At 48.2% G+C, this 19,149-nt stretch overlaps 3 protein-coding genes across 5 annotated transcripts; 1 reads left to right on the top strand and 2 right to left on the bottom strand.

Annotated features, from left to right (window-relative positions):
* The first annotated feature begins 2,203 nt into the window (after positions 1-2,203).
* Positions 2,204-6,037, top strand: MOGS (mannosyl-oligosaccharide glucosidase). The gene is given in 12 exon segments (XM_028516015.2): positions 2,204-2,771; positions 2,957-3,183; positions 3,664-3,885; positions 4,099-4,203; positions 4,206-4,239; positions 4,242-4,296; positions 4,298-5,216; positions 5,219-5,436; positions 5,438-5,528; positions 5,530-5,559; positions 5,561-5,590; positions 5,592-6,037. Coding segments are annotated over 12 exon segments (2,532 nt in total). The 5' UTR covers positions 2,204-2,419; the 3' UTR covers positions 5,841-6,037.
* A 147-nt stretch (positions 6,038-6,184) lies between these two features.
* Positions 6,185-8,945, bottom strand: WBP1 (WW domain binding protein 1). Of its 3 annotated transcripts, XM_028517475.2 has the most exons (5): positions 8,391-8,634; positions 7,950-8,051; positions 7,341-7,443; positions 7,036-7,213; positions 6,185-6,865 (listed from the first exon to the last, which is right to left on the bottom strand). In XM_028517475.2, exons 3-5 carry the CDS (start codon positions 7,350-7,352, stop codon positions 6,723-6,725), a joined length of 333 nt encoding a protein of 110 aa, XP_028373276.1. In that variant the 5' UTR covers positions 7,353-7,443; positions 7,950-8,051; positions 8,391-8,634; the 3' UTR covers positions 6,185-6,722. The 3 variants fall into 3 exon arrangements, with proteins under 3 accessions (XP_028373276.1, XP_035884079.1, XP_035884078.1); XM_036028186.1 differs by lacking the exons at positions 7,950-8,051; positions 8,391-8,634 and adding an exon at positions 8,647-8,945 and having other exon boundaries at positions 6,641-6,865; XM_036028185.1 differs by lacking the exons at positions 7,341-7,443; positions 7,950-8,051 and having other exon boundaries at positions 6,641-6,865; positions 8,391-8,638.
* A 166-nt stretch (positions 8,946-9,111) lies between these two features.
* On the bottom strand, positions 9,112-11,519 carry INO80B (INO80 complex subunit B). Its single transcript, XM_028515829.2, has 5 exons — positions 11,386-11,519; positions 10,960-11,152; positions 10,616-10,734; positions 10,289-10,458; positions 9,112-9,722 (listed from the first exon to the last, which is right to left on the bottom strand). Exons 1-5 carry the CDS (start codon positions 11,441-11,443, stop codon positions 9,192-9,194), a joined length of 1,071 nt encoding a protein of 356 aa, XP_028371630.1. The 5' UTR covers positions 11,444-11,519; the 3' UTR covers positions 9,112-9,191.
* Between the last annotated feature and the right edge of the window lie 7,630 nt (positions 11,520-19,149).

Here is a 19,149-nt window from a genome sequence, read left to right as displayed (position 1 = left end):
GTTTTCTCTGTCGCCAGCACCTTACATAGTGCCTGGAACTGTGCAATAAACATTTGTTGAATTTACAAATATTTAGCACCTACCTTGCACCTCTTTCATTAGTACCAAGATACAAAGATGAATAATAAAATGCAGATACGTCATAAGTGCTACAATAGAGATGTGGACCAGGTGTGATGGTAACAAGAAAGACAGGGGTGACTGTTGGGTTTGGTTAGAAGGTAATTGTTGAATGAGCAAAAAATCTACATTGGAGGGCGGGGCCGGAAGTCAGATTATAGAGAAATAGGAAGTGGGCATGCAGCATAAAGTATTTTATACATAATGATTTGGATAGGAGGTGTGGTAATAGCTAGAGTAGCATAAGGGTGTGGAATAGGGTTTTTAAAAAGATGATAGGGATTTGTACTTTATGGAAATACCTTTTGTGGAAATGAGACTACTTCATGAGTGACCATGGCCCCCTGGCCAGCTAGATCCTGGTCAAAACAGATTACTTACCAAAAATCTCCCAGGGACTGATCAACCTATCCACTATGCCCCAGACGTGCCAATTCCAGGGACAGAATGCACTGTTGCCCTGCTCCAGACAAGGCATTTTCCCCTTCTTTGGGGTGGATCACACCCCTTAGGGCCTGCCAAGTGGCACAAAGGATATTTCATGTCTTGCTGCCACCCAAGATACACCTCATATAAATTCCCTTAATAAACTCTGTAATGATGGAGTTGTCAGCCTTTTTTTTTTCCAGTTTCTCAGCCCCAGATTTTAAAGCCTTTTTATGCTGAGCTGTTGGTTACAAATTAATAACTGAATGAATCTAAGTTGCATTCTCAACAACCATAAAAAGTAATGTTGACTTTTCTAGGTCAAATTGAGGTGCTCCTTCCTAAAGCCTTCCATAACAGGATGTAAGTGATCCTTTCCTTAAGCTCCTTTGCTTCCTGGGTTGTGGAAAAGAAAATAAATAAATAAGCATTCTCTAAGTCCATGCACAACCATTATGGTTCTTTTAGGGTTCATCTAGAAAAGGAATCCTAGCCTGAGTGAAGATGAGACGTCTAAAGTCACAGTCCCTGAAAGACACTGCTGCAACAGATCTCAGGCTTCCCCTTAGGTCCACTCCAGCACCCTCCCTTTCACTAGGAACCTGGATTCCGAGCTAACCACTTTCTGTCTCTGACCAGGGCCAAATTACTTGAACTTTCTGAGCCACAGTTTTCAGCCACCAGACTGAACCATGGTGGTGAAACCAAGGGTCCTTATGACTATGATTAAATTGAGTTTTAAATCATAGCCCTAGAAATCAGTCTATCTCCACACATACACCTCTCAGAGACTTAACCATTTCCCCATTATCAGTGACCCCCACCCCCCCAAGTAGCAAAAGACCGTAACCCAAATGACTAATGGTCCCATGGTCCGCACCTCTGGCAAGCTAGATAGCATCTTGACCTAAGTTGTTTCAGTTCCTGGGCCCAAAGGTGGGGGTACCCCCCCCCCACAACTACTTTCCATGAAACCCAGACACGGGGGAGGCGGAAACACACCCCAGAGCTATCCTCAAGACCTGAAGAAATGATTCATTAGCCTTAGCTCACCAATAAGCTCCCAGCAGGATCCAGAACCCCTAACCCACGGTGTCCTGTGATTTTGCTCTGTAAATCTGTACCTACCTGCATGCCATTGGGGTGTTCCGACTTTTGAGTAATAACTTCCCAGTTCTCCTGGATGGGACCCTTAATAAAGCGACCAACAGCCCTGGTTGGTGTAGCTCAGTGGATTGAGCACAGGCTGTGAACCAAAAGGTTACTGGTTCAATTCCAGTCAGGGCACATGCCTGGGTTGTGGGCCAGGTCCCTACTTGGGGGTGTAAGAGGCAACCACACAGTGATGTTTGTCTCCCCTTCTCCCTTCCCTTCCTCTCTCTAAAATAAATAAATAAATAAAATCTTTTTAAAAAGCCAGTTTCTCCACTGCAATTCTTGGTATTTAGCGTTTAACACTCCGCTAACCGCCATGTGGACGAATTCTGTTGTGCTGCAGTGGAGGTAGTGTTAATTGTAATCACTCGGTATGGAGTCTCAGGTATATATAATATACATATTTTAGAATAGCGTGACTAGCCCGTGGACTCCGCGAGGACACCAAATAAACACTAAACGCGACCCAAACAGCCCAACGCGGATGATGAGCCCTGCACCAAGCGTCAAAACCGGTTCCGGCCTAGGCGACTTAACCTGACGTGGCGGGGCGGGACTTCCGGGGAGATGCGGAAGCGTAGCAGAAGGCGCTCGCGGGCTTGTGCGACTGACAGATCAGTGGCCGCGGGGACGCTACGCTCGAGCTGGGGAGCCAAGGCAGAGTCCGGGCTCCTTTACCGCCTCTCGGAGCTCCCGCGACGCCGACCTCCGTGCCAGGATGGCTCGGGGCGAGCGGCGGCGCCGCGGAGCGCCGACAAATGGAGGACGGACGGCTGAGGGGGCGGCTCGGGGCGGCCCTACGCGACGGGAAAGGCGGGCTGGCGTGGCCCGTGGCACTGTCGGGGGAGCCGTTCTAGCCATCGTGGTCCTGCCTCTGGCCCTGACCCTGTCAGGAAGCTGGCTGCTGGCGTGGCACCGTGCGCGGCGGGCGGTCACGCTGCACTCCGCGCCCCCAGCGCTGCCTCCGGACTCTTCAAGTCCCGCCGTGGCTCCGGACCTTTTCTGGGGCACCTACCGCCCACACGTCTACTTCGGCATGAAGACCCGCAGCCCTCGGCCCCTCCTCACCGGTAACCGGGCTCGAGCGGGCAGGCAGGCGAAGTCTTAATCTGGGCGCCCCAGTTTCACTCCAGAGTAGGGGTGGGGAGGAGTGGATTAGGAGAGTTACGAAGAGGGATGACCCTGAAGTTCTCGTAGACCCAGAGGGACAGGATCCCTGCTCTATCTTCGACTTACGTGGCCATTCTACCCCCAGGACTAATGTGGGCACAGCAAGGCGCCGCCTCAGGGACCCCTAGGCTCAGGCACACGTGTGAACAGGGGGACGGCGTGGGTCCCTATGGCTGGGAGTTTCACGACGGTCTCTCCTTCGGGCGGCAACACATCCAGGATGGGGCCTTAAGGCTCACCACTGAATTCGTCAAGAGACCTGGGGGTCTGCACGGAGGGGACTGGACCTGGAGAGTGACTGTAGAGCCTCAGGTCAGGGCCTCAGGACACCCTACCCCCAGCCCAGACTCACTCCACCCTTCCTTTGTTGCCGGCAAATGCAGTTTGAAGTAACAGCAGGAGCTCTGAGTTTGGCTGCCTGGTTTGAATCTGACTGCCTGCCTCAAATACTCGCCTATATGACCACCTCTACTTACTCTCTCTAAGCCTTGTTTTCCTTTTCTGTAAAATACAGATAAAAATAGCACCTAACTCACATGATTGTAAGAATTAAAGGAAATAATATGTAGAGTTCTTAGCATAATACATGGCACAGGAATACTCTTACTTCCCAGAGAACCCTGTGCAAGGATCTTTCATCCCATTGTGTGCTTACCCTGAGTGACCCTCAACACTGCCAGTTATATGTTGTTTCTCATGTTGCTTCTACCTGGTGCCCCTTTCACTAAGTCTGATTCTCAAGAGAGGATGTCAATCTAATGCTGTGTTTTTCTGTCCTCCTTGGTCATCTAGACCTCAGGTACCTCTTCCTTCCCTTTGGTGTCCCTGTTCTTCTATGTGGTGACAGATGGCAAAGAAGTCCTAGTGCCAGAGGTTGGGGCTAAGGGGCAATTGAAATTCATCAGTGGACACTCCAGTGAACTTGGGGACTTCCGTTTTACACTTCTGGCACCCACCAGTCCAGGGGATACTACTCCCAAGTATGGCAGGTAATTGGAGGGAGAATGTGGGAATGTTGGTAGGGGTGGTATGGATGCTGACTTAACCTGATTTCTATCTCCTCCTCCACTCTACCTCTTCCCACCAGTATTTCCCTTCTCACCAGGCTCCATGTTCTCTATATTGCTGGGACCTTCCCATCCTGACTCTGGGTCACCTCATATTTCTCTTTATAATCTCTTCCAATTTCTCTCAAATAATAATTCCTATTTATTTTTTCCCTTCAAGCTAAATGTCGTCTGGTCCTCCAACCCATGACTTCCCTTGCTGACAGAGATGGTGAAGAGTCGCCTAAATAGCTGGTTTCAGCATCGGCCCCCAGGAGCCTCCCCGTTGATCGATACCTTGGCCTGCCAGTATCTCTGAAGTGGGAGACAGAGGCCCAAGTGGGCAAGGACAGGGACAAGGGCAATTCTTGATACACAGGGGACACTGAGAGTCCTTTTTCTGTGGAGCTGGTGTTTGAATCAGGCAGTGCCCAGGCAGGAAACCAAGCCCTGGGGCAGCTGTCAGGCAGCCAGCTGACTCAGGCCCTGGAGACCCATGCTAAAGCCTTTAGAGCACGCTTTGAGAAGACTTTCCGGTTGCAGGAGAAGGGCCTGAGCCCTGAGGAGCAATCTTTGGGTCAGGCTGCCCTCAGTGGCCTCCTTGGTGGGATTGGCTACTTCTATGGACAGGGTCTTGTGTTGCCAGACATAATGGATGAGGGATCTGAGCAGAAGGTGGCCCCGGCCCTCTTTCCACCTGTCCCTCTTTTCACAGCAGTGCCCTCCAGGTCATTCTTCCCACGAGGCTTCCTTTGGGACGAGGGCTTTCACCAGCTACTGGTCCAGCGGTGGGATCCCCGCCTCACCCGGGATGCCCTAGGCCACTGGCTGGGGCTACTGAATGCCAATGGCTGGATTGGGCGGGAGCAGGTACTGGGGGATGAGGCCCGAGCCCGAGTACCCCCAGAATTCCTGGTGCAACGAGCAGCCCATGCCAACCCCCCAACCCTGCTTTTGCCTGTAGCCCACATGCTAGAGGGTGGTGATCCTGCTGACTTAGCCTTTCTCCGCAGAGCCTTCCCTCGCCTGCGTGCCTGGTTCTCTTGGCTACATGAGAGCCAGGCAGGGCCAGAGCCACTATCTTACCGCTGGCGGGGTCGGGACCCAGCCTTGCCAACCTTACTGAACCCCAAGACACTGCCTTCAGGGCTGGATGATTATCCTCGTGCTTCACACCCTTCAGCCACTGAACGGCACCTGGACCTGCGATGCTGGGTGGCACTGGGTGCCCGTGTGCTTGCGCAGCTTGCAGAGCAGCTGGGAGAGGCTGAGGCAGCTGCGGAGCTGCGCCCCACTGGCGTGCCTCACTGGGGGCAGAGAAAATCCTGGATGAGCTACACGGGGCCCCGGAGCTAGGAATCTTTGCAGACTTTGGGAACCACACAAAAGCAGTACAGTTGAAGCCTCAGCCCCCTCATGGGCTGGTGCGGGTGGTGGGCCGGCCCCCCCCTCAATTGCAGTATGTGGATGCCTTGGGCTATGTCAGTCTTTTTCCCTTGCTGCTGCGGCGCTTGACCCCACTCATCCCGCCTTGGGCCACTGCTGGATGTTCTCTCAGACAGCCGCCATCTCTGGAGCCCCTTTGGTTTGCGCTCCCTTGCAGCCTCCAGTCCCTGTTTATGGCCAGCGCCAATCAGAACATGTATCCTCCCTACTGGCGAGGTGCTGTATGGGCTCAATGTCAACTATCTGGCCCTAGGGGCTCTCCACCACTAGGGCATCTGGAGGGTCCCCCACCAAGCCCAGGCTGCCAAGCTCCACAGTGAGCTCCGTGCCAATGTGGTGGGCAATGTGTTGCGGCAGTTCCAGGCCACAGGTTTCCTCTGGGAACAGTACAGTGATCGGGATGGGCGGGGCATGGGTTGCCGCCCCTTCCAGGGTTGGACCAGCCTTGTCTTACTGGCCATGGCTGAAGACTACTGAAGGGAGAGTGTGGGAGGGGAGCCAGACCCCTTGTGCCACTCTAGACTAGATGGACCAGGTCTGTAGCTTCTGCCCCCAGCCCTCAAGCTACAGTGCTTCAAACCCTCATCTCAGGTGTCTACTATCAGCCCAACAGCACTGGGGTGAATGTGAATTCAGAGTCTATTTTTCTAAATAAATTGGAAAACCATGAGAAACTATTGTTTTGCTAGCTTGCCTCACCAAAAAGGTCTGGCTCATCCAGGTCTTAGGGATGCTGTCTTCAGAGAAGGTGGGAAAAATGGCCAGTCAGGTCAAGGTGCAATGAAGTGAGTTGAGCACTAGTCCACCCAAATCCACAATCAGCTGGTTCACATCTCTTTAATGAGATCAAAGGCTCCTGTGTATGTCAGTGGGGGTAGAGCTAGCACAGTCCCCAAAACATAGTCCCTCTCCTCAGAACTCAAGCCCTTTCAGGCAGATTCCAAGAGGACAGGGAGAGGCCAAGAAGAACTCAAGGAGCTGGGACCAAGGGTCTTTCTAGTGGGCAAGTAATCCACCCACCCTCCTAAAACTGCTTATGGGATGTCCCCTTCACTGGAAGCTGACCCCACAGAAGAAACTTGGGGTATGGGACCTAGGGGCAGTGTACAAGGGGAGTGGTCCCCCCGATCTGGCCGGGTGGCACTAGCCCTAGCCTCCTTGACTGGCTCACTCTCACTGGAGTCAGGACAAGGGCAGAGCTCAATACCCGAGTCACCAGTCAGGCGGCGATAGCGGCATGCCAGGGGTGTGGGGCAGGGCTCACCCCTGCACCAGGCCACCCTCCTGATGAGGGAGGCACTCTGGTGGGAGGAAGGAGGACAACCTTCCACATTTGTTCCCTCACAGTGGGCAGGGCAGCTAGAAGTGGAAGAGCAGCAGGTACAGTCCCTGGAAGCAGTCAAAGGGCAGCCTGGGACCCGCAGTAGTGTAAGGAGGTGGTGGTGTGCCTGGGCGGTGAACCACATCCTCATAGCTGGGGGGTTTGAAGGCGCTGAGGAGGCCTGCAGGAAGAATGGCATGATTGGTTTGAATGCAACCAGGATGAGGTTGTAGTCTCTTTACTATTAGGGAAAACTTTGCTTTGAAATATCTGAAAACAATGTAGGGGATGATTCAGGTCCTCATTTGGGAGGGGCCACTGGTAGTGAGCACAGAGCCTCAAGTCACTCACGAAGGTCAAGCAGTGAACCAGAGGAACAGGGCCAGCCCCCATGGCATGCCCCATGGTAGGCCAGTAAGGTTGATCTCACGCTGCCGCTGCTGCTGCTGCAGTCGGAGTTTAGCTCGTCGATGACGGAAGGCGCAACAGCAGCTAAAGAGGATGAGGACTGTCCAGAGAAGCCAGAACCCTGTAGGGGGTGAAGAGGGAGAGTCTTAGATACCTCCCATGCAGAGAAGGGTCCCTGAAGGCTAAAATTCTGAGGTCCAAGGGATGCTGGACAGAAGGATCCAAGAACAGCCCTCTTGGAGACTCACACCAGAGCTCATAGTAGTAGGTGCAGCAGCCAGTCTCTCCACAGCAGTGGCCACTCTCACAGAGGTAGGGCTGGTTGTTCACTCCTGGACAAAGCTCTCGAAGCTGGGAGCAAGGAGGCACTTAGAACCAAGAGAGATTCTAGCCCAAGGAACTGTCCACTCCCACCCTCAGCCCCTGCATGCACATCCACAAACCCACCCTGTAAACCAAGTTTAGTGCAGATCTACAGGGAGGGGGAAGAGTGATGCTGAGAGGGCTGTTCAAGTATCTGAAGGGCAGTCAACATGCAAGAGGGTTTGGAATAGCAAAAACAGTCCAGAGAACAAGATGATGGTGTAGATGTACAGAGAGGCAGATTTCAGCTCTACATATGGGTTGGCCCCCAAGGTATATTCAGTCGACAAAGTGTTTTGGCAGAAGACAGACTGAGCTATCTCAAAGTCTCAGACAATGGGTTAAGGGTTTAAAGTAATTTCTGAAGCTTAAATGCTTTCATCATCCCCATGGTCTGCCACTCCCCATCTCCAAGGTGGGTCTTTCCAACCCTGGGTCTCAGACTTCCTAGGGTAGAGCAGGGGCAGTGTGAGACCCAGAACAGTGCTCCCAACCAAATGGGATTGCTGTGGATGATAAAGGATGGCATCCAGGGCGTGAGTCTGGGATCCAGCTCTTCTCCAAATTGCTCCCTCAAGAGAAGACGCTGCTGGACTCTGCAGTGATAATAGGCACACAGAAAAAAAAAAAATCACAAATAACTGTTGCAAGACAGAGAGGGAGCCCCCTGGGGCCTCACTAAGCCTCTGTTCACTGGAGAGCCACTGCAAGCTTCCACCGCAGCCATGGGATAAGTCTCTGAGGCTGCAGGCAAAATCAACTGTATCTACGTTACAAAGTTTAAACAAAGAGTGGAAGGGACATATTCAGGAACTTCACAGTACCTTTGGCTCCGTGAGTTCCTCCCGCCCCCAGCCCCCCAAAAAGGAAGGGACATGAAGGAGAAAAGGGATATAGATGGCTGTCGTGGTACGCTTTTGGAGCTGTTAGGATACCTGCTGTTGCGGCATCCGAAGTGCCCCCCAGGCCTCCTCGCTGCCGTTCCCTGCCGCTGTCCTGAGCCATGCCTCCACCTACGCCCCCTGAAGACTACAGCCTCCTCTACCACCAGCTGCCCCGCCCCTGCCACCTCTGCTGCCACTGCCATGGTCCCTGCCCGGCCCATCTTCGCGGCTGCCACCATCACTCGGTGGCAGGAGCTCCCATCCGGGGAGAGCTCTGCCAACTAGGACCCCGGTTGCTCCGTCCTACCAATCAGCATCGGCCTCAGAAAATGGGCCAATAGGAAAGGACTGGAGGTTTCTCCAGGTGACCAATCCACAGCAATGCCTCTGCCACTCTCCCAGACAACAAGAACTGTTCCCAGACAAAAGAGTGGGGTAAGGTTCGACCCACGGCCCTGACTGGCAGCAACAATAGCCAACAGGAACAGAACAGGCTTCGGGTTGTCAACCAACGAACGGCCGCCTAGAAGAGCAAAATTCCTGCTGATTGGCTTGAGCCCTGTTTCCGGGGTTTACGACCAATGCCGGACCTCTCCAGGTAATCCCGCTGGAAGAGGCGGGGTCGCAAAAGTCTGCCCCAGTCTTGAGCCCGAGTGGCTAGCTGTCCCAAGGTCTGGTGGGTTTTCTAGGCATCAACGCAAGCTACAATGCAGGCGAGATGTGTGCACCGGAAATTGGCTTTCCATACCCCATTCTCCCAATTCTGTACAAGTCGAGTAACTGGATGAAATTTAATAGGGTGGGGAAGACAATCTGGGCAGGGGAGAGGGCGCAGAATCCAGGTTAAGGGTTTTAAGTAGCCAAAAGGGGAGACCCAGGGCCTTCGGGTCCCCCCAGCCGCATCTGCAAATTGATGCGGTAGCACTGAAGGCTGCAGAGCGCCTGGCCTGTGCGGGAGCAGGCGTAGCGGCGCGGGTGTGGGCAGCCAGGTACTGAGCATCGCAGAGCGGGGCCAGATGGAGGTGGCCTCTGAGACACTGGTACTGGGGTGGGGATGCCAGGTGGGAAGGAAAGGGTGGAACCCTGTGCCCCGCTGCAGTAGCGCACCATGGGGGTTGGGACCGCAGCCCGCCCTCCTCGCCGCTCCCCCCTTGCAGCTCCCCGTCCTCCGCGCCCACTGGGCGCTGCAGTCTTGGTGAGGCGCTCTATAGTCTGGTTCTTGTGCTCTTCTGCCCTCCGAGCTGCCTGCAACCGCCTCTTACGCGCTCTCTCCTCGCGCTTCAACAGCATTTCCTCGGTGAGGGGAGGGGCAGGACAGACCCCAGGCACGGGCAATGGCAACATCGGGGAAGGCTGACTCTGCGCCTTCTGAAGCAGAGCTCGCTGGGGAGAGAGAGGGATGGTGTCAGAAAATGGAGAGGTGAGGTCCGTGCGGAGGCAGAAGAGGACATGAAGAAAGCAAAGGTCTTAAAGAGCACAGGCCTTGGGAGAAGGGGTGGAATAAGCACCCTCTCCAGGAGTCCTTAATATTGCTTCCTCCCAGGTCTTCAGACTTTCAGCTTTAGATCATTGACTATCAAAGGGAAAATTATTAGTAATGTCATCTACCTGCCCTGCTTACTAAACTCTTTGCATCACATTTCTGGGGTTTTTTTGAGAAGCTCCTCTAGTCCTGGAAATGTTTCCTCTTCAGAGAGGTCTTTCCTCCCTGTCTACTGCTATCTCTTTATCACCACTTTCTGTTTTATCACCCTATTTTTGTTATACACATAACAGCTTTTCAAAATTATGTACTTATTTACTGCCCCCCCCCAACCCACACATGAATACCAACTGAGAAAAGAAATATAGTTTGTCTTTTCTCCATCAGTGGCCATTGCCCAGCAAAGTTTTGGGGACATGGAAGGTTCTCTAAATATTTGGTAACAATAAAAAATGAACCAACCTACCTGTCGAGCAGTGAGCAGCCGTTCATTGATCTCCTTCTTGAGATCTCCATTGTCATCCAGCTCCCCTTTCTCCAGGGCATCCAGCCACCTCTGTTCCTCCTCTTCCTCCTGACCCCCTAAGTCCCCCGACAGGTCTCGAAGTGGGGAGGGGGACAAATTACTGTCTTCATCTGGAGAGAGAAAAGTAAAATTGTTCAGGTGGGGCACCCAAATTTGGCGAAGTTAATACTGGGACACTCAAAATTCTCACCCTTGTCAGAAGCAACCTTCTCCCCTTAATCAGGCATAATGAGAAACCCGGTTTCCCCACCTCCAGATCCTTCTCACCTAGCCAGGCTCGGTACTGCTCAAGGGGGACCCCTTCCATAGGTTCCTCTTCATTGTCCACAACCATAAGGGGAGAGGGTGACCGAGTTCCCTCAGGGATCACAGTGAAAGTGGGAACACTGTGGAGAAGCAACACCACTCCGTAAGTTGAGCAAGCGTCTTCCTTCTGCTCAGTAGCTAGCTACATCTAACCTTGCCCACATCCTCTAGGGTTCTTGCTGCCTTAATCTGGGACCTAAAGTCCCAGTGTCTATTCTCTGTCTTCTGAAAAGCCCAGTCAGCTTCTCCTATCTCTGCCTGCTGCTAAAGTCCCCCAAGTAAAACCTTGGCTCTACTGGCCTCACCTCTTGGTGCCCAAGACCTGGCCGCCCAGCTTGATTTTGAGTTTGAGCTGGGGTTTGGCAGGAGATGGCTGCGTGGGCCCAGGTTCCTCTTCCTGATGGTGTTTTTTCTTGTGTTTCTTTTTGTGCTTCTTGTGCTTCTTCTTGTGTACTCCGTGGCCGTGGGCACCCGCCAGACTCAACTCTAGTGCTTCCCCTGTGGAGGGAAAGCCTGTCAACGATGTAAGGCAGGAGCCGGGCAGTGGAGAGCCCTCAACAACGGAATACCCCTAAGGTGTCCCACACTTCCCGGGTACGCGTTGTTACCATAGCAACAGGCCCGCCTTTTTTTTTCTCCCACCTGTGGCGAAATACCTTAGAAGCTCTGAAGAGCAAGAAAGGAGCCCCCTTTCTGCAAACGCCTAAGTTGCTTTATCAACCCTCGCTTACCCGGCTCAGGGGCCTCCATAGCCCCAGAGGTGCTCCCGCGCCGCCACAGCTTACTCATGGATTCCTGCTAGGAAAGGTGGCTAGAAACGGTTGGGGCGCAAGCAGACATGCCTTTTCCGCCCTGCGGAAGAAGTAATTCCAGCGAAATAACCCGCCACTTCCGGTCGATAGCAACCATGTTTGTGCGGGGCACACATTGAAGCTAAAATCCTCCCTGAGAAACAACGATACTTCCAACAAAAGTTCCGGACGCTCAATCTGGTTCAACTCGAAAGGGCACAGCTTCCCGCCCTGTCCTTCCACACTATGTTCCCGAGTCCAGCGAGGGCTATTTATTACACTCAAGCGTCGGGAGCGCATACTCCTGGCCAAATTCGGGGCTAGGCAACGAGGATACATGGATGAATGTGAACACTTTCCTTTTCCGTCGAGGAGCTCACATTTCGGTGGAGGAGTACATAAATTATATTGCCAGCAAAAGGGCTGAAGTGCTTAACAGCACAAGTGCACTAGAAGCAGGGCAAATAGTAGGTTTAAGCCTATATTCTTATCAGTAGAGAAATTAATAAATAAGTGATGGTGCATCTGTCCAATATGGAGCACCATGTTGCTAACAAAAGAGTAATAAGTAATTGATACGACTGACATGGAATGTAGATCCTAGTAGGTAATAAATAGCATTGGAAACAATTTAAGTGTTCTCTAATGAAACACAAAACTAATTTGGTTTATGGATTTGGAACATCCATACAAGGGGAAGCTGTATTACTATTAAATGAAATGAGGCCCCAGAAGGCCACCCAAGAAGCTGGTGGCATCTGATTGGATTCTGATTGGTGGCTGGAGAACAAGGGTGAAGGGAGACTTGTTTTTCATAAAATACCCTCCTGTGCCTATTGAACTTTGTAAAAAATGTGTATGTTTAACCTAATTTTAAGGAAAAAAAAAAAAAACAAAAACTCAGCCCCAACTGGTGTGGCTCTGTGGATTGAATCCTGTCCTGCAACTAAAATGTCTCAGGTTCAATTCCCCCTCAGGGTACATGTCTGGTTTGAGGGCCAGATTCTCGTTGGGGGCATGGGAGATACAGTGGCTGTATCTCTTGCACATTGATGTTTCTCTCCTTTCTCTCTCCTTTCCCATCTCCCTAAAAGAAATAAATAAAAATTTTTTAAAAAGCAGAACAAGGTAGCTCTGAACTGATATATGAAATAATCAAGTTTCAAGATTATGTCATCCCATTTTAAAAGGCATAATATGGTATTATATATATTCATAGAAAAAGAATGTATGCTATACCGTTAATGGTGGTTATCCTTAGAAGTTGAGGTTGGAGAGCTTTCACTATTGAGATCTGTAATGACCTTTCTTAAAGAGGTATATATCATGTTTATAATTAGAAAAAAGCACCATCTATATACATATATTTAAATATGTATAAGATATATATCTGAACAAGGTAGCAGCAGTGAACAAAGAAAGAATTGATTCAAAAGATATTTCATTGATAAAATTAAAAGGAATCAGTGCCAATCAATATATGGCAATTTAGTCAGGAAGAAGTCAATGTAATATAGTGATTAATATTAAGAGAATGGACTTTGAGGTAAGACAAGCCTATTTTCAAATCCCAGTTCTGTCATTTATTAGCTAGGTAACCTTGGGCTCAGGATTATTTAAGTTCTCTGAACCTCGGATTCCAGCTTTGTAAGATGGAATGAAGTAGGATCTACTTTATAGGGCTCTTTCAAGGAGTAAAGCAAATCAAGAATGCGAAGTACCTAGGGTAGTATCTGGCACATAGTAGATGTTCAATAAGCAAACAACAACAATAATAGCAAACGACTTCTACATTTCTAGCCCATATATTTAGAGGAAACAAGATGATTTATTTATTCACTTATTTACAAATCCATTTTATTTATTTACTTTTCAATAAGTATAAGTCCCTGAGGGGTACAGCATTACATGGATTCTGTGTCCAATGGCAAGAGATGTGCTTATGTGTACAAAGCAAAGAACAACACAGTGACTTCCGGTGGCAAACCAAACAAAACCAGAGTACTCTGAGGAAGGGTAACTCGTGCTCGTGGAAACACTGGCATGGTTCATGCTAAATTCTGAAACGAGTTGTTTTAAATCAAGAGAACATAGGGAGAGAAGCAAGTAAGAAGAGAATTATTTAGTGTTGCCTAAGGTGAATTTGCAATGCATGTGAGAATGCCTGAATAAGAGAGGAGAATCCAATGCAGAAGGTATGAGTGGTGGGAGACCTCAGCATAATAATGGGGATCCCTAAAAGGATGGAAACATACAAGATACTCCAGAATGAACAAATAGATGAAGATGAAAGGACCAGGAACAGACCTGAGTGGGCACCTATCCTGGACAGGCAGGCAGAAGGTCAAGTTGAGAAGAGGAGGTCAAGAAAGGAACCCAAGGGCAGAGAGTATCAGCAAATGAAGGCTTCAGATGCGTACAGTTCTGCAAAGGGCAGGCTGAGCACCAAGAATAAGATGCATTGTAGCAGGATGTGAAGGCAATAGTCCTGTATCACCAGGAGTTAAAGCAGAGGATCACCTGTAGTTAGAGTTAGAGTTGATAACCTGCTTTTATATCCTATCTCTCCCTTGATCCCCATGGCAGCTGCCTAAGGGAGATGCTATTATTCTCTCATGAGGAAACTGAGGCTCAGGGAAGTTAAATGCTTTGGCCAAAGTCACACAGTTAAGAAGGGGCAGAACCAACCTCAAACAGAGGTTTCCTGACACTGGACCCAGTGGTATTTCCTCAACATCCTGACACCCAGCAGGGAGGAAGTGGCAATAGCAAGTAGCCACTGGCTTCATTATTTTGTTTTTAGTTTTGCTTTGTTTAGAGTGAGAGAGATTTGAGCATGTTTGCATGCTGAAAGGAAGAACTCCTTCTGAAAGACTTCTTAGACTTATTTTTAATATATTTTATTGATTATGCTATTACAGTTGTCCCATTTCCCCCTTCACTCCCCTCCACACTGTACACCCTCTCCCACCCACATCCCCCCCTTTAGTCATGTCCATGTTATGTTCTTTAGCTTCTACATTTCCCATACTATTCTTACCCTCCCCCTATTTTCAACTTACAATCTATGCTACTTATTCTCTGTACCTTTTCCCCCTCTCTCCTCCTACTCTGCTGTTGCTAACCCTCCATGTGATTTCCATTTCTGTGGTTCTGTTCCTATTCTAGTTGTTTGCTTGGTTTCTTTTGGTTTTGCTTTAGGTGTGGTTGTTAATAATTGTGAGTTTGCTGTCCTTTTACTACACATGGTTTTTTAAATCTTCTTTTCTTAGATAAGCCCCTTTAACATTTCATAAAATAAGGGCTTGGTGATGATGAACTCCTTTAACTTAACCTTATCTGAGAAGCACTTTATCTGCCCTTCCATTCTAAATGAAAGCTTTGCTGGATAGAGTAATCTGGGATGTAGGTCCTTGTCTTTCATGACTTGGAATACTTCTTTCCAGCCCCTTCTTGCCTGTAAGGTCTCTTTGGAGAAATCAGCTGACAGTCTGATGGGAACTCCTTTGTAGGTGACTGTCCCCTTATCTCTTGCTGCTTCTAAGATTCTCTCCTTCATTTTTACCTTGGGTAATGTAATTATGATGTGCTTTTGTGTGTTTCTTCTTGGGTCCGACTTCTTTGGGACTCTCTGAGCTTCCTGGATTTCCTGGAAGTCTATTTCCTTTGCCAGAATGGGGAAGTTCTCCTTTATTATTTGTTCAAATACGTGTTCATTCTGTTGCTTTTCCTCTTCCCCTTCTGGTACCCCTATAATTCGGATGTTGGAACATTTAAAGAGTTCCAACTCTGGAGGTTCCTAAGCTTCTCCTCATTTTTTTTTTTTTATTCTTATTTCTCCATTCTTTCCTGTTTGGTTGTTCCTTTCTTCCTTCTGGTCCTCTCTACTGTTTTGAGTCCCAGTTTCCTTCCCATCACTATTGGTTCTCCGTGTATTTTCCTTCATCTCTTTTATGGTAACCTGCATTTTTTCATCTAATTTGCACCCAAAATCAACCAATTCTGTGAGCTTCCTGATCGCCAGTGTTTTGAACTGTGCATCTGATGAGGGGCGGAGCCTTAGGTGTTTACCAGGGCTGGGCACCCCTAGCTAGATTGTGAGGTTTATGTGAGGGCTGGGGTGGGAGGGAACAATGGTGGTAGCTCATTCTCCTGGGACCTCAGTCCCTTCTCTAGGATCCTGGGTTGCGCGTTCTGCCCTGGTCCACAATCACTGGGTCTGCCAGCTGCCACTTGCGTACTCAGGGTCCACCCGATGCAATCTTGCGTGCCCCAGATGCCTTACGCGCTCCCAGTTGCCTTATGCGCCCAATTCACCCTGTTCTCTGCGCTCCTGGCTGCTCCTCTCCGCCGCTCCTACCAGTCTGGATGAATGGGTCTACTTCAACTTCTTGGCTGTCCAACTTCCATTCAGATAAATTCTCTGTCAGTTCTGGGTGTTATTCTGCCTCTAAATTGTTGTTGTTCTAATCTCGGTTGTGCGTGGAGGTATGGTGAATTCACCTATGCCTCCATTTTGGCCGGAAGCTCTATTTTTAAAACATAGTTTATTTTGAGCCCTGACTGGTGTGGCTCAGTGGATTGAGTACTGGCCTGTGGACCAAAGGGTTATTGGTTTGACTCCCAGTCAGGGCATATGCCTGGGTTTCGGGCCAGGTCCCCAGTAGGGGTGCACTGGAGGCAACCATACATTGATGTTTCCATCCCTCCCTTCCCCTCACTCTAAAAATAAATAAATAAAATCTTTTAAAATATATATAATTTATTTTGAAACAATCTCAAATGTACAAAAAAGTTTCAAGAAGAATACAAAAAACCTGGCTGGTACGGCTCAGTGGATTGAGCACCAGCCTGCAAACTGAAAGGTCACCAGTTCAATTCCTAGCCAGGACACATGCCTAGGTTTCAGGCCGGGTCCCCAGTCAAGGGCTTGTGGGAGGCAACTAATTGATGTATCTCTCACATGTTGATGTTTCTGTCCCTCTCATTCTCTCTCCCTTCCCTTCTCTCTAAAAGTAAATAAATAAAATATTTTTAAAAAAAGACTACAAAGAACTTTATCTCCTTAGGTAGATTATTCAGTTAACATTTACCATTTTCTCCCCTGCTCCATCATCATTCCTTTTCTGCTTAATCTGATAACAAATTGCAGACTTGATACCATTTCACCCTTAAGTACTTCACTGTTTTTCCTGAAAACGAGTACACTGTTCTATAACTTTTGGCCCCACCCTCCCAACCAGGAAATTAACATCAATACAACAGTGCAGACCCCATTCCAATCTCACCAACTGCCCAGTGTTGCCTTTTCCTTTCTAGTCCAGGATCCAAATCCAGGATCATGCATTATTTTACTAATCGTGTTTCTTTGATCTGCTTTAATCTGGAATCTTTCATCACTCTTTTCCTATCTTCTGTGACCTTGTTTTCATTTTTAGTTTTTTACAGATTTTATTTATTTATTTTTAGAGAGAAGGGAAGAGAGGCAGGGAAACATCAATGTTTGGTTGCCTCTTGAGTACTCCCTACTGGAGCTGGCCCACAACCCAGGCCTGTTCCTCGACTGGGAATCGAACCAGTGATCCTTTGGTTTGCAGGGCAGCACTCAACCCACTGAGCCACACCAGCCAGGGCACCTTGAAAGTGTTTAAAGAGTACAACCCTGTGATTCTGTAGGATGGTCCTCAACCTGGATCCATGTGTAGACTCTTAAATTTTTGGTAGGAGTACTACACACAAAAAAGATTATGGTGTGTTTTTTTCAGAGTATCACATCAGGAGGCACTGATGTCAATCTACCCCACCGTAGATGATACTAAACTTGATCACTTGGTGTCTGCCAGTTTTCTTCTCTGTAAAGTCACCATTTTCACCTTTGTAATTAATGAGTATTTTCTGGGGAAATACTCTGAAATGAATATTCTGTTCCTCATCAAACCTTCACCTACCAGGCTCAGTATTCATCGATGAATACAGTGTAAATCAGCACTACTTTAACAATTGCCAAATTGTATAATCTTTTTACTTCCATTGTTTCATCTACATGTACAGGGTGAGGCAGAAGTAACACCTGCTTGAGTGTGGTTGGTAGGGTAGTAATATGGATGTAATAGTTTATTGTTTTAATTTGAACATTTCATCTAAAATGCCATGTGGTGTGCTTGAATGTGATATTGTTATGTTCCAAAATTATACACTTATAATTTTGTAATAAAATATTTTGTAATAAAAAAGGTGTGTTATTTGTGTCAGGCTCTGTATTAGTCAGCATTCTACTGTGAAGAAGAGCTTTCTCTTCTCTTTACATTCATTTACATATGTATTTATTTGTATCATCATGGATTCCTGTTTCAGTCATTGGGTTGTACCCATTATTTATTTTGATGCTCAAGTTTGTCCCAGGTTTTGTCAGTGGACATTTCTTTAAGGTGGCTTCTATGTCCTTTTGATATGTCTCCATTATTTTTTGAGTACTTTTTTTATTTCCTTGCACTACAAAATGATTCGGACTTACTTTGTACTTCCCTAGATAAGGAGTGGGAACCAAGGGAGGCCAGGCAGTAGGAATACATAGCTGAGGTTACACAAAGTCCACACCAAATTCACACCATGGAAACCTGCTGATGAGGATTTCCCTGCTGGCATAGCCATCCACTCCATATGGGGTGCAGGTACAGTGGTTATAGCTGAACTACCCCTGGGTCTTGTCTTGTTTTTACTAATTCAAGATTCAAAGTCCAGTTGGGAGCATTCCAGTTGGATGGCTTAGGCCAAGTACCTACCCCTGGGCTATGAAGAGTGGGAGGGAGGATGCAAGTCCTACAGCTGCCAGAAAAAAGGGAGAACTCCAACTTACCAATATTGTCCATAGTAGGGGACTGTGAAGAAATAGGAAGATTATTTGAACACTGAGTGACCAACAGCCTCTTCCTCCCAATATCTACTTCAAATTTGGAAAGACAGAGATACAGACATAAGTAAAAGAAAAAGTTGGAAATACTACACACCAAACCACTGGCATACTAGTAAATGTTTAACAAAAACTCTGGGGCAGGTTCGGGGTGAGCTCTTAAAGTGTCCACCTATTTCTATTGTATAAATACTTCCACCATGATCAATTTCAGATATGAAATCAAGACAGAGCTGGGGAGAGATGAGTAGTAGGTCACCATTACATAGTATTTCCACCATAGTTACTATAGATATAAACAACCTCAAGAAGTATTGGGAAAATGCAGTGAAATAATTAGAAGGTGATGAGAGTTGAGCAATTATCACTTTGCTTTAATAAAATGTATTTGTTTGTGAGTTTTTATAATTTAATGTTTAATTAAAGTTGTGTTTAACAATGAGAATGCACAGTTCTGGAAAATTCAGCAGTTGTCTTTTATGAGCTAAGATGAAGCACCAAATTGTTTTGGTGTTTTTCTCTGATGATAGGGAAAGCATGTTTTTGTTGATTTATTTTTAGCTTTTTATTTATTTACTTTTAAAGATTTTATTTATTTACTTTAGAAGGGAAGGGAGGGGGAGAGATAAACGTCAATGTGTGGTTGCCTCTTGCGCGCCCCCTAATGGGGACCTGATGTGGCTGGAAACCCAGGCATGTGCCCTGACTGGAATGGAGGCAGTGACTCTTTGGTTCGCAGGCCAGCGCTCAATCCTCTGAGCCACACCAGCCAGGGCTAACTTTTTATTTTTAAA

Source organism: Phyllostomus discolor, chromosome 6, assembly GCF_004126475.2.
Source record: "Phyllostomus discolor isolate MPI-MPIP mPhyDis1 chromosome 6, mPhyDis1.pri.v3, whole genome shotgun sequence".
Classification (NCBI taxonomy): Eukaryota; Metazoa; Chordata; class Mammalia; order Chiroptera; family Phyllostomidae; genus Phyllostomus; species Phyllostomus discolor.
This window is presented reverse-complemented; position numbering and strand designations above follow the sequence as displayed.